At 56.4% G+C, this 13661-nt stretch overlaps 2 protein-coding genes across 2 annotated transcripts in view; one reads left to right on the forward strand and one right to left on the reverse strand.

Moving 5' to 3' along the window:
- Positions 1-78: 78 nt before the first annotated feature.
- Positions 79-1392, reverse strand: gbp (glycogen synthase kinase binding protein). Its single transcript, XM_068759801.1, has one exon. It carries the CDS (start codon positions 1377-1379, stop codon positions 870-872), a length of 510 nt encoding a protein of 169 aa, XP_068615902.1. The 5' UTR covers positions 1380-1392; the 3' UTR covers positions 79-869.
- Positions 1393-8238: 6846 nt separating this feature from the next.
- si:dkey-22o22.2 (neural-cadherin) overlaps positions 8239-13661 on the forward strand; it is a 28836-nt gene continuing 23413 nt past the window's right edge. The window contains 2 exon segments of the mRNA XM_068757179.1: positions 8239-8628; positions 8630-9140. Coding sequence (XP_068613280.1) covers positions 8239-8628; positions 8630-9140 — 901 coding nt within the window.

Raw genomic sequence — 13661 nt, forward strand, 5'->3', positions numbered from 1 at the left:
CGCAGAAGTCCACCGGTCACATATGGAACTCCTTGAGATGAGATCTGGAACGAGCAACGCTCGCAGGAAGAATCGGTCCTGAAGCGGTCCACGATTACGACGGCCATTTCCCCGAAGGCGTCTCCGAGGTGGGGGGAGGGGCTCTGAGAGACGGGCGTGCTGTAAGGAATTACTAACGAGAAAAAGATTCCGAGAATGCCGGAGAACCCGAGGAGCTGACAAAAGTGGAACGGAACAACCAATCAGCCGTCAGCGTTTGGAGGCAGGTTGAATTTAATAAAAGGATTTAAATACAACCTGTGTACGTCTATTACGCTTTTAATACTCCTCCTTGACGCTGCACGTAAATACTACGTATAATTACTATCCATTTTCACGCATTATTATTTCTGGAGACAGAAGAGGAGACTGACTTCATCATCGTCATCATCAAACCCGAGGAGCAGGAACTAGCAGCTGATAGCTTCCGGTATTCGATCTGCATTCCGCAGGTTCATCCAGGCTCCAGCGCTGCTCTGAATGATCTCTAGAGCGCCACCTGCCGACGGGTGACGTCACCGGCAGGGGCGGGCCGGAGCAAACACGCCCCCCCCCACTGGTGTGTGTCTATAGACTGGTAACAGTCGTGTCCCTCAAGACCGTTTCACAGGGAGGACGCACACGCACACACACGCGCGCGCGCACACACACGGCGGCGAGGACTCAAGTCCAGGTGTGTGAAAGCAGTTTATCGAACAGGATCAGGATCAGCCGCTGATTTATTTACAGACAAATAGAAAACAAAGTGAACTCCTGTCACGTGACGGCAGGTCCCAAGGAGGCTAATGCTAATGCTAATGTCCTCCAACACGAAACGAGCCGCCCTCAATTCAGGTAAAGCACAGCCCGCCCGGGGGGCGGGGCGAACAGTCCCGTCCCGGTTTGTCCGCCCGGGAGGGCCCCGCGGGCCCCGCCGGAGGCCGCAGCCTCCTCACGGCCTCTTGGATCAGGCTCCCGGATACGAGCAGCTGCTGCAGCAGCCTGCGCGGCTCGTCCTCCTCCACGCGGACGCGCTTTTTGTTCCACGCGCTGATTTGGTCCCGGTCCCGGTCCCGGTCGCCGCTCGATCCCGGGATGCTGTACGGGCTCGCCCGGCTGCTCCCCCGGTGTCCTCGGCCCCGGAGCCGCATGCAGCAGCCGCCGTGTCTCTGCGCCGGGGCTGCCCCCCCCGCGCCCCCACCGGCGTGCAGACACGACACGGACACGGACACGGCCTTCTGGCGGCTGCCGCCGTGAAGCTGTAGCGCCTCGCCGATCCGCGTCACCAGCGCGTCCACGTCCGTGGAGTCGACGGTAACGGACTGCTCCAGGAGGAGGTAGTTGTCCTGTCGTCGGGGCATGATGGCGGTCGGCCCCCGGCGGGTTGTCGTTGTTGTTGCCGCGTGGACGCGCGCAGCCCGGTGTCGCCTCGCCGCGCGGCAGAACCCGACTGGATTTGTAAACAAAGGGTGACGCGCACCGGACTGTACCATGTTCCCTGCGCGGTGGGGGTGAGGAGCAAAGGAAACTCCCCCGTTGCATAGCAACCATAACGCCGTGTTACGTCATGTTACGTCATTCTACACCCCAACAGGAGAGCTCCGGTGTTTCCTCCGTTGGGCCGCTCCGGTCAAACATTTCCCGCCCTTTCCTTCATTCTTGCGACACGATAGCAGTAATCGGACCCCCTCCAGTCAGAGAGCCCTCAAGGCCATATAAGGAGCGGCTGAGGCTTCCTGTGTACGTCCAATGGCGGCCGCGTGGAGGGAAGATCACTTCCGGTTGTGGGTTGTAAACATGCTGACGTCAGACCCCGCCCTTTACCTGCCTGTTCAGTGTTAGCGGGACCAAGTTAAGCACAGCGGTGTTCAGTGGGAGGCGGCTAGTTAAGACCGTCGTTAACCAGCGGTGTTCAGTGGGAGGCGGCTAGTTAAGACCGTCGTTAACCAGCGGTGTTCAGTGGGAGGCGGCTAGTTAAGACCATCGTTAACCAGCGGTGTTCAGTGGGAGGCGGCTAGTTAAGACCATCGTTAACCAGCGGTGTTCAGTGGGAGGCGGCTAGTTAAGACCATCGTTAACCAGCGGTGTTCAGTGGGAGGCGACGAGTTAAGACCATCGTTAACCAGCGGTGTTCAGTGGGAGGCGGCTAGTTAAGACCGTCGTTAACCAGCGGTGTTCAGTGGGAGGCGGCTAGTTAAGACCGTCGTTAACCAGCGGTGTTCAGTGGGAGGCGGCTAGTTAAGACCATCGTTAACCAGCGGTGTTCAGTGGGAGGCGGCTAGTTAAGACCGTCGTTAACCAGCGGTGTTCAGTGGGAGGCGGCTAGTTAAGACCGTCGTTAACCAGCGGTGTTCAGTGGGAGGCGGCTAGTTAAGACCATCGTTAACCAGCGGTGCTCAGTGGGAGGCGGCTAGTTAAGACCGTCGTTAACCAGCGGTGTTCAGTGGGAGGCGGCTAGTTAAGACCGTCGTTAACCAGCGGTGTTCAGTGGGAGGCGGCTAGTTAAGACCGTCGTTAACCAGCGGTGTTCAGTGGGAGGCGGCTAGTTAAGACCGTCGTTAACCAGCGGTGTTCAGTGGGAGGCGGCTAGTTAAGACCATCGTTAACCAGCGGTGTTCAGTGGGAGGCGGCTAGTTAAGACCGTCGTTAACCAGCGGTGCTCAGTGGGAGGCGACTAGTTAAGACCATCGTTAACCAGCGGTGTTCAGTGGGAGGCGGCTAGTTAAGACCGTCGTTAACCAGCGGTGCTCAGTGGGAGGCGGCTAGTTAAGACCGTCGTTAACCAGCGGTGTTCAGTGGGAGGCGGCTAGTTAAGACCATCGTTAACCAGCGGTGTTCAGTGGGAGGCGGCTAGTTAAGACCATCGTTAACCAGCGGTGTTCAGTGGGAGGCGGCTAGTTAAGACCATCGTTAACCAGCGGTGTTCAGTGGGAGGCGGCTAGTTAAGACCGTCGTTAACCAGCGGTGCTCAGTGGGAGGCGGCTAGTTAAGACCGTCGTTAACCAGCGGTGCTCAGTGGGAGGCGGCTAGTTAAGACCGTCGTTAACCAGCGGTGCTCAGTGGGAGGCGGCTAGTTAAGACCATCGTTAACCAGCGGTGCTCAGTGGGAGGCGACTAGTAACCACAAAGGTTTTTATACACACACGATCATTTACGTTCAGAATCTTTCTGTCATTTCCAACAGACACAAGAATCCAACGCATCACATGATGGTTCAGATCAGCTGATTGGATCAGCTGATCAATACAGCTGCCGAGGACCAAACAACAAACCTCAAATTCTGGTAGAAAAATAAAAACCTGTTCCTCAACATCTCTGGGGGGTCGGCGGTCCTTCACCACCAAACAGCCCGGGCCAACATGGAAGCTTGAGGATCTGTTGTTGTTGTTTTGTTGTTGTTGTTACGGTTGGGGGCGGGGCTTCCTCCCCAACCCGGGGCATAGTTGGTAGCGTTGTTGGGGGGGGTAAAATGGCCCTGGTCTCGAATCCCACTATGGGAATGAAATGGAGCAGGGGCAGCAGGGTAGACCCAGGGCACACCTGGGCGGAGTGGAGTGGACCGGTCCAGTTCACTCCGCCCAGACAGACCGGTACCGCCTGCTGCCACCAGAGGGCAGAAGACCAGCACAGGTTTAATTTTTACCTCTCTGGGTCCGCGCGTGTTTCAGTGTGACGTCACATGACGTTGACGTGTCTCCTGGGGTTGGTGTTTTACATGTGATCGTCCCAGATGACATCATTCATTCTGTCCAAGCAGGTTGAACATCAGCCGATCCTGCTCCTCCTCTTCCTCCTCCTCTTCCTCCTGTCTGCGGTCAGCTTCCTAACACCTGCCACCTGCTGGATGCTTTTAAAGCTGCGCCTCGATCGTCCATCCGGATGCATCTCCTTAAAAAAGCTGTTTTGTCAAGGCCAATCGGCTCAGTGGGCTGTGAAGCACACACACGCACGCACACACACGCACGCACACACACACACACACACACACACGCACGCACACGCACACACGCACGCACGCACACACGCGCGCATGCACGCACGCACACACACGCACGCACACACACACGCACACGCACTTTACATTTTAAAGTGATTTTCTCTCGGGTGCCGTTGGAAGTTGTTTTTCTCTCCCCACTCAGGTCGGTTCACGTAAACAAGAAGCTTCAGAGGAAGAGGAGAGAAAATGAAACTGAAGTTTCTCCAAATCTGTAAAAACTTTGAAATAAGCCCAGAAGGTCCAGAACTCATCACCCCGACCCCGACCCTGCTGGTCCAGAACTCATCACCCCGACCCCGACCCTGCTGGTCCAGAACTCATCACCCCGACCCGACCCTGCTGGTCCAGAACTCATCGGGCTCCTCATGAGGCCGCTGGCTGGAGGTCCGGTCACGTGAGTCACGTAATGCCATCGGTCGGTTTAATGATGACGTCACCTCTCTAATGATGATGTCACCACATGGGGGGGCAGTAGCTCAGTGGGTTGGGAACCGGAGGGTCACCAGTTCAAGTCCCAAAGGAAAGTACGGACTGGGGGTCTATCAGCCGATGCCCCCACACGGGGCCCCCACACGGGGCCCCCACATACGTGTGTGTGGGTTGCTGTTTCTAATGAGGATGTCACCGCTAAAGAGCAATGTTGCTAAGCTAAGCTAACGGTTCTGTCTGCTGAACCTTTACAGTTCTTTAGATCATGTTACATGTATGTGCACAATAAGCTCTTTGTTTGTTGTTGACCAAGTTGTGTGTGTGCGTAGGTGTGTGTGTGTGTGTGCAGGTGTGTGTGCGTAGGTGTGTGTGTGTGTGTGCAGGTGTGTGTGTGCGTGTGTGTGTGTGTGTGTGTTGTGAAAGACTCTTGAAGTGAGAAAGAGGAGGAAGATGATGCTGTAAATCCTCGTCTGCTGCTACTTTAGCTTCTCAGCCTGCTTCTCTATCGCTGAGATTAGACTGTACGGTGTGTGTGCGTGTGTGCGTGTGTGTGCGTGTGTGTGCGTGTGTGCGTGCGTGTGCGTGCGTGTCCGATAGCGAGAGCTGTCGTCCAGGATTTACTCTGTCAGAGTTAATCTGAATGTCTGCAGGATTCTCTAAAAGGTTAGACGAGACAGAGACGAGTGTCGGAAACTGCTGACCTCATTTCCATCGCCCCCACCTTCACTGCGTGTGTGTGTGTGCGTGTGTGTGTGTGTGCGTGTGCGTGTGTGTGTGTGTGTGTGTGTTTCTGGGGTTACAGACATTGATGTCCTTCGTTACGGCGCTGTCTTTAAGTACACGGGTTGTGTAGTACGTATATATTACAGTACGTCTGCTTCAGCCTATCCCAGAGAGGCGGCGACACCCTGGAAGCGTCGCCATGACGACCGGCTGGACACATGATCTACAACCATCATCACGACCTCCTGGGCTGCGTGACCTTCAGGTGAGGACTCATTTGCAGGCTGCAGAGCGGTTCTGGGCGGGCCGGCCGTCTCTGACAGGAAGTCAAATGGCCCGTTGCCATGGCGCTGCCCCCCCCACCCCCCTCTGCATTTTAAACGCGGGGCGCCTCCGCTTCTGGTCTGGTCGTGTGCCGGTGCTTACCGGCTGATTCAGATTCAGGCTGTCAGCAAGTTGCCCTCGGGTGGTTGTACCTCGGTGACCCAGTGGGGGGGGGGGGGGGGCGCCTCCTCCTGTCAGCCCGGCGCCGAGCAGTCACTGGTTCACTCCAGGTAGAGGAGGAAGAAAGGAGCTGTAGTCATCATCATCATCATCATCATCAGGCAGCCATGATAATCAATAAACGACTGGTGATCAACTCCTGATTTAAAACAAGCAGCGAGGGCGACACACCTGGGAACACCTGGAAAACCTCCAGGGGTTCTGGTTTCCGTGGCGACGCCCAGAATCCTCCATCAGCCATTTGTTTCAGCCGCTGCATTTGATTGGTTGAATACTTTCATTCAAATGGGTTGCGTTGTGTGTGTGTGTGTGTGTGGGGTGATGGTAAACCCCGCCCCTTCATGTGTTACCTCCACTACAGGTGAGACAGCAGGACTCTCGTCGTCATCCACTCGGGTTCAGGCCCCGATGCACTCAGACCCATGTGGGCGTGGCCTGCGGGGGGGGGGGGGGGGTGTTGCTGACAGACGTCCTCTGGCGTGTTTTTTGTGACACACCCGTTTTGTGCTCGTGGACCGGATGAACGTCTGCAGTCAAGAGCATCACACACGCACACACACACACACACACACACACAGACACACAGGTAGACACACACACACAGGTAGACACACACACACACACGCACACACACACACAGACACACAGGTAGACACACACACACACACAGACACACAGGTAGACACACACACACACACACACACACAGACAGGTAGACACACAATAAGGTTATTTCTGAGAGGGGAAAAATCACATCTCAACCTGGCGGGGGGGGGGGGGGGGCTGATTGACAGCTCTTTGAAAACACCATCATTAGAGGAGTGGAAAGAAATAGCTTCAAGCACTGTGTGTGTGTGTGTGTGTGTGTGTGTTGCAGTGGGACTTTGTGCATGAAGGGAAGCACCAGTCAGTTTAAAATGCCCCGTCCCCCCCCGTCCGTCAGACGGATGGTTTTCAGTTTGCGTGACATTTTGGACAGATTGAAGTTGCAGGATAACCGCCTCCCCCTAATGGAAGCCGCCGCCCCCTAATGGGAGCCATCTGTCCTGACGGGACATCTGATGATTTGATTGGCTGCAGATGTCAGCATGGCTGGACCGGGAGACCTTGATCCAGTGTGCTACCTGGACCGGGAGACCTGGGACCAGTGTGCTACCTGGACTGGGAGACCTGGATCCAGTGTGCTACCTGGACCGGGAGGACCTGGATCCAGTGTGCTACCTGGACCGGGAGACCTGGGACCAGTGTGCTACCTGGACCGGGAGACCTGGGACCAGTGTGCTACCTGGACTGGGAGACCTGGGACCAGTGTGCTACCTGGACCGGGAGACCTGGGACCAGTGTGCTACCTGGACCGGGAGGCCTGGGACCAGTGTGCTACCTGGACCGGGAGGCCTGGGATGCAGAAACACGGTTCTGGTCCGCACAGCGACGTCTCCTGAAGGAATCTGAGCAGCGTGACCAGCGGATCGAACGGCGCCGCCGCCATGCCGCCTGGAGCCCGGCGGTATCGGCTCCGCCCGGTCCAGCTGCAGTCCAGCGAGACGCTTCAAAAGCAAAGACGTCCAATTCGTTCCCGTGACACCGGGGACAAAGTTCTGCCCGTCATCCGACCTTCCCGTGAAATGGATCCGTTTCCTGTCAGATGACAGCCAGGAAGTAAAAGGATTGTAACGGTCACAGTTACCGGATCGGATCCGCTGGTTTCGGACTCAGCCAGTAAACCTCCAGACTGGATCCGGGTCCCCTCCAGGACACGTTGACTGGTCCAAGAACCGAGCAGCAGGACGGTCCAGTTTAGCTTCAAAAGACCCGGGAGGCGGGGCTAAAGGGTCTGGGAAGAACCCTGGCCTGGTTCTGGTTCTGCTTCGTCTTATCAGCGATCAGGAGACTCCAGATCTCGTGTCTGATTGGAGGGCAGATGTGTTCACATTAGATCTGGATCCAGGTCAGAGGGGTGGGGGCCCATCTTCAGAACTGGATCTGATAGGATGCTGTGACCCGGCCCGTTGGCTCCAGCTGAGAGGCTCAGGGTGGACGGAGGTCAAAGGTCAGCACGGCGGGCCAATAGGAACCGATCACAGGTAGATCGGATAATGTTGTCGGGTCGATTCCATCATGTGACTTTGCCCTGGAGGGGGCGGCACCGTCTGGAGAACAGCTGTGTGACGTCATGACTACCTGCTGCAGCCAGGTGACCGATCATCAGGTGTGACGTAGCACAGTCCCTTCCGTGGCAGTGGGCGTGTCCCTGCGCCTGCCGGTCACACTCCTCTCACCCGTCTAATTGGCTTCTCTCCTCCGAGTGGGGCGGGGCCTGTGGGTCCACATGGCGTGGAGGGGGCGTCTGTCTCCGTCAGTCGGGTCTGGAGACAGAACCGATCAGAACCCCGAGGAAGACGCTCCTCCTCTTTCCATCGATTGATTGGTGATTAGCTTCTTATTGGTTTGATCTTTGCCTCCGGATGAACTTCTTCCTCTGAGGATTTGGGATTCGAGCAGAGACGCGCCTGAACCGGATCCGTGAACCGGACTCTTCTGGCTGCTGAACCGGGTTTGATGGAAACATGGCCACATCTGGACCGGTTCTCCTCCTCCTCCTGCTCCCGCTGCTGCTCCGTGCCCAACCGGCGCGTTACTACGGACGGGTAGCGGAGAACTCCCCGGCCGGGACGCCGGTGCACGGGGTGAAGCTGCCGCTCGGAACCGGCGGCTGCCCCGGCGCGGACCTGGCCGCCAGCCTGAAGGGACATTACGCGTCGGATTTCCGGCTCGCTCGCCACCGGGGGCGCCTGGTTCTGGTCTCCTCCAGAACCCTGGACCGGGAGTTCATAGCGATGTACCGGCTGACGGTGGAGCTGCCGCCGCCGTGTCTGAGGAGGGGCGTCGGTGTCCAGGTGGAGGTGTCGGACCGGAACGACAACACCCCCCGGTTCACCTGCGGGAACCAGACGGCCCGACGTGGACGAGCTGACGCCGATCGGAACCGAGCTGGCTCGCCTTGACGCGAAGGACGACGACGCGGAGAGGAACGCGCGCGTCACCTTTTACGCATCGCCAGAGTCTCACCTTCTCCACGTGGTTCCTCTAACCGGGCAGGTGAGGCTGGTCGGGTCGCTCCTGGGCGTCAGCCAGGTGACCCTGCGCGTCTTCGCCAGGGACGGGGGGGCCGTGGCGCTCAGCAGTGAGCCGCGCTTCCTGCGCGTCACCGTCAGCCGCTCTGCCGCCGCGCGGCGGAAGCCCCGGGCTCTGGCCAAGGAGCTGACCTACACCGTGACCGTCCCGGACCACGCCGCAGTCGGGGACCTGGTGTTCACGGTGCCGGACCGGAGGTTCGAGCAGCGGCGGTTCCAGGTTCTGTCCGAGGACGAGTCGCCAGCGCAGATCGAGCGGGACTCGGGGCGTCTGTACCTGGCGCGCAGCCTGCGGGATCCCGCCGAGGTGGCGGTGAAGATCCAGAACCTCCGCGGTAAGAGTCTGTGCGTAAAGGCGCGACGCGCGAGGAAGACGAGGCGCCGAGAGATGAAGATGAGGTTCATTTCTTTGATGTTAATTGTGTTTTATTGAGAAAAGACAAAGTGTAAAGTTCTGGTTCTGGTTGATATCCAGTCGGGGGGGGCGTGTTCCATTTCCATTTGTTTGTGTTAGAATGATGCAAACAAACAAGAGGGGGCGTGTCCTGAGCATGTTATGGTGGAGTTGGTCGCCAGGTGAATGATGGCGACTCTGTAACCGGCCAATCAGAGGCCAGCGTGCTGCGTGTGACACTCTCCACGAAGGCATCCAATAGGGCCTCATTCCCACACAGGGGCGGGGCCAATCAGACGGTTTACAGCAGGGTCATCACCATGACTGAATCACACACGCGCACACACGCGCACGCACACACGCACTGGTCTGTGAGTTCAGACCTGAGACCACCAGGTGAGCAAACACAACTGATTTCTACAAACAAACATCAGAGGCCTTTGGAGCGGTTGATTGGTCAGATGTGACGGAACGCCGGCCGCCATCACGACCAGATGGGGGGGTCGATCAGCCGCTCGTGATTACATCATGTCAAACAAACCACACCAATCACCCCCCCCACCCGATCGGCAGCAGCCTGCGGGCAGAACGCTCATCAGTCAAGTAGGCCAAGGTCGTCCCATTCAGGCTAATGCTAACGCTAGCGCTGCTACTTAGCCTGAAACCTTTAGACCGACTGGAAAAGTGGCTCCTGTTGAAGTTCTCTGGCTTTGATCCATTATTCATGGTTTATTTCCATCGCCACGGCAACCTTCTCCTCTTGCTTTATGCTACGCTAGGCTAGGCTTTCTTTACCTCATTTTCTGCTCAGTACTAAACTAGCATCATTTGCTACTGCAGCGGTGAACTTCTCAAACATGTCGCCAGATGAAAGTCTGGAATGTCTTTATCTTTGATCTTCTTCTACATTTATCTATGCTTTGATTCAAATAATCAATCACACACACGCACGCACACACGCACACACACACGCACGCACACACGCGCGCAAACACGCACACACACACGCACGCACACACGCGCGCACACACGCACACACACAAAGTCTTCCATGACCAAACTCAGCTGTGTTTACCTGTTTGTTAACATGCTTGCGAGGTGACACGCATCTGCTTGTTACCCCCCCTGTCCTCACTAATTGTCGCTAATTATGGGGGGGGGGGGGGCAGTGCGTGCATTAGGAGGCGGGGTTGTGTGTATGTGGGGGGGGGGGGGTGTCGCTGTGATCAATGACTTGGTGCTTTGGTAGCGTCCCATCCATCAGCTATTGGTCAGATAAATAACAAAAGCAGCCCTGCAGTGACCTCTGCCCCTCCTCTGCCCCTCCTCTGCCCCTCCTCTCCCTCGGCCTCCCGTCCTCCTCCCCGGAGAGCTCGTCTCCATGGGGTGAAAGGACGGATGGATGAGGAGCCGGAGCCAGGAGGGACTCCGTGACTAACAAGGAGCGTTCCCTTAAGCTTAATGCCTTTAATGTAGTCGTCATGGTAACATCTGTGAGCGTTAGTGAAGGGTGGCGTCCGGTGATCAGTAAATCAGTGGTTCGCATGTTGAAGTGCCCTTGGGCAAGACACCGAACCCCAGATGAATGGGTGAGTGTGTGGATGGGTTAGGGTTAGCGCTTTGAGCACCGCGGGAAAAAGTGGTTTATGAGTGCAGAACATTTACCATTAATGATGTCATCAGTTATATAAACAGTTCAATTCTAATCAATAAGCAGCAAATAGAGTCCGCATCCAGGTCCACACGGTGAAACAGTCCGGGTCCACACGGTGAAACAGTCCGGGTCCACACGGTGAAACAGTCCAGGTCCACACGGTGAAACAGTCCAGGTCCACACTGTGGATTCAACTCTTTTTTATTTTACAGAAGAACACGCATCATTAACGCTTTAGACCTTCATCATGGTGGTCTCACCATGTTGTTGTTCTACTCTGACCAGTCCGTCTGCCACACACACACACACACACGCACACGCACACACACACGCACACACACACACACCGAGGTGCCAGCTGTCACACAGCGGTCCCAGGGTACCCGACCCACATGGCTGCTTCAACACACGGACGTATTATTATAAACCTGCTATAAGCTTCAGTGAAACTCGCTCAGCTGCAGGTTTACATCCCATAATTATCACGTTGTGTCGGCAGCAACGGTCATTAAACACATTTTACTGACTCCATTCTCGATCGGATACAGATTAAATTGAGTTACGGACGGGCGGGCAAACGCCGGCGATCACATGACCCCCCCCACATGACCCCCGCCTCGGCAGAGGTAATAAAAACAGGAATGAAACATCGATCGTTTGTTTTTGGTTCTTTACGTTTTAAACTCACATTTTGCAGCACTTTATATGCGCTGCGTTCTCCGTCTGATGCTGGGGGAGGAGGACGAAGAGGAGGACGAAGAGGAGGACGAAGAGGAGGGTGTCAGAGCGGCTCCCAGGCTGGGGAGCTACGTGGGAGCCGCTCTGTCGTTCTTGGGCCTCCGGGGCCTCCGGGGCCACCGCGGTGAAACGCTCCGTCACACGCTGGTTGAACCGTAAAACAGGATGTTCTTCTTCTGTGGTGGATTTTAATGCGCATAGTGGAGAAGAGCGTCATCACATTTTTGGTTTTCATTTAGCTTCTTATCAAACTAGCTTGGCAGTACGAGTGTATCGCCACATGTCGCTATTAGCCCGGCGCTAATGAGCTAATAACTAACTAAAGGAACAAATCAAGACAGCTAGCTGTAGCTTAGCACACTTGTTGTTTTGGACTTAAATTGCTAGGCTACGCTAAGCTAATAGTTTAAACATGCTTTTCATGCTACTTAAGATAGCGTGGGCATTTCTTCCCTTGCTAGGCTATGCTACGTCTACAGTGTTTGTAATGGAATCCATCCTATCAGCTCCCCAGCTGGCTGCTAGCCTGCTAAGCTACGTTCTCTCTGAGGTGTTTCTCCTCTCCTCTCTCGTTCTTTGTTCGTTCGGCGCGGCGGCTGGATCTCCTGACGTGTTGCTGGAGGAGGCTCGTGTTTCAGGTTCTGGTGACGGTGAGCCCGTTTGGACCTGCAGGTGTGCTGATGAGGTTCAGGCTCCGTCATCGCTGGCGCTGAAACTCTGAAGCTGCTTGTCTTTGCTCAATGAGACGTGAAGAAGCGGCGGTGTGAGTCGAGGGGTCGTCCGGCGTCCGACCGCTGCCGATGACGGACGGCACGTCGGAGGCGCCGGCGCTGAAACGCTCGTCTGTAAACGCCACGCCCCGCTCTGCTTTGACAGCCATCGATCTGTCACTTCTCTATCGGCTGACGCCTTCCTGCGTGTCCGCCGCGGTCAGCGTCTCGCTCCGGCGGCGGCGGGGTGACACGGCCCTGTCAACACGCCGCCACCGACTCCATTTCCCAGAAAACACTGCTCAGAAGTGACTTCTCGGGTAACATCGGAGGTGTCTGGAGCTTAAGACGTGGTGACGGACGGCGGGGTGTGATGGATGGAGGCCTCTCATCGGGCCGACAGCAGCCGGCTGGACAAGTAGAGGCGGGCCCGGAGTGGCAGGTCACATGACCCCATTCTGATCTCCTGATTGGTTAAACGTTGAGGTCTGTCCCAGAGGAAACCGTCCCCGGGCTTTAGCTGCAGGTCTCTGTCCGGGTTTAAACCACAGCTGCTGCTAACTGTAGCCGCCGTTAGCTCCGTTACCCATCACCTCCTCCACCCCATCACCTCCTCCACCCCATCACCTCCTCCACCCCATCACCTCCTCCATCCCATCACCTCCTCCATCCCATCACCTCCTCCATCCCATCACCTCCTCCATCCCATCACCTCCTCCATCCCATCACCTCCTCCATCCCATCACCTCCTCCATCCCATCACCTCCTGCTCCTCCTTCAGCATTCCTTCCTTTAGTCATTCCCTTTTCATCCTCCCTCTCCTCTTTTTTATTCTCCTTCACTTTTCTGTATCAACTCTCCTCCTTCTTTAGCCTTCTCCTCTTCATCTTTCCTTTCTTGTTCTTTTCCCAACAACAGTCAGTCTGTTTCAGCCCCCCCCCCGCTGCTCCTTCACACACCTCCTCGCCACGTGAAGGTCAAAGGTCGCCATTCAAAGGCTGCTCTGATCAAACACACGTGAGGAGGGTTTGGAACTCTTTCTTCTTCGTCTGTTTTCCACGCTTAAAGCTGAGGAGAATAAAACTCCTCCCGGCGCCGCTGAGAGGAGGAGCGTCGCTCCGACTCCCAAGAAAGAAGCGAGGAGGAGTTAAGGGGAGGAGTTAAACGTCACCACGAACAGGGTCGAGATCAGAACTGGGCCTGCTTTCCTTCTCCTTTCTTCTCCTCTGTCCTCATTCTCTCTCGCTCCTGCCGGACGCCTCGGGCACCTCCTCAGATGTGTGATGGCCAGAGGCGGGGCTGTGTGGAGGCGGGGCTGTGTGGAGGCGGGGCTGTGTGAGGCGACTGTGAATCTGAGCGC

This window comes from Brachionichthys hirsutus, chromosome 3 (assembly GCF_040956055.1).
Source record: "Brachionichthys hirsutus isolate HB-005 chromosome 3, CSIRO-AGI_Bhir_v1, whole genome shotgun sequence".
NCBI classification, from domain to species: domain Eukaryota; kingdom Metazoa; phylum Chordata; class Actinopteri; order Lophiiformes; family Brachionichthyidae; genus Brachionichthys; species Brachionichthys hirsutus.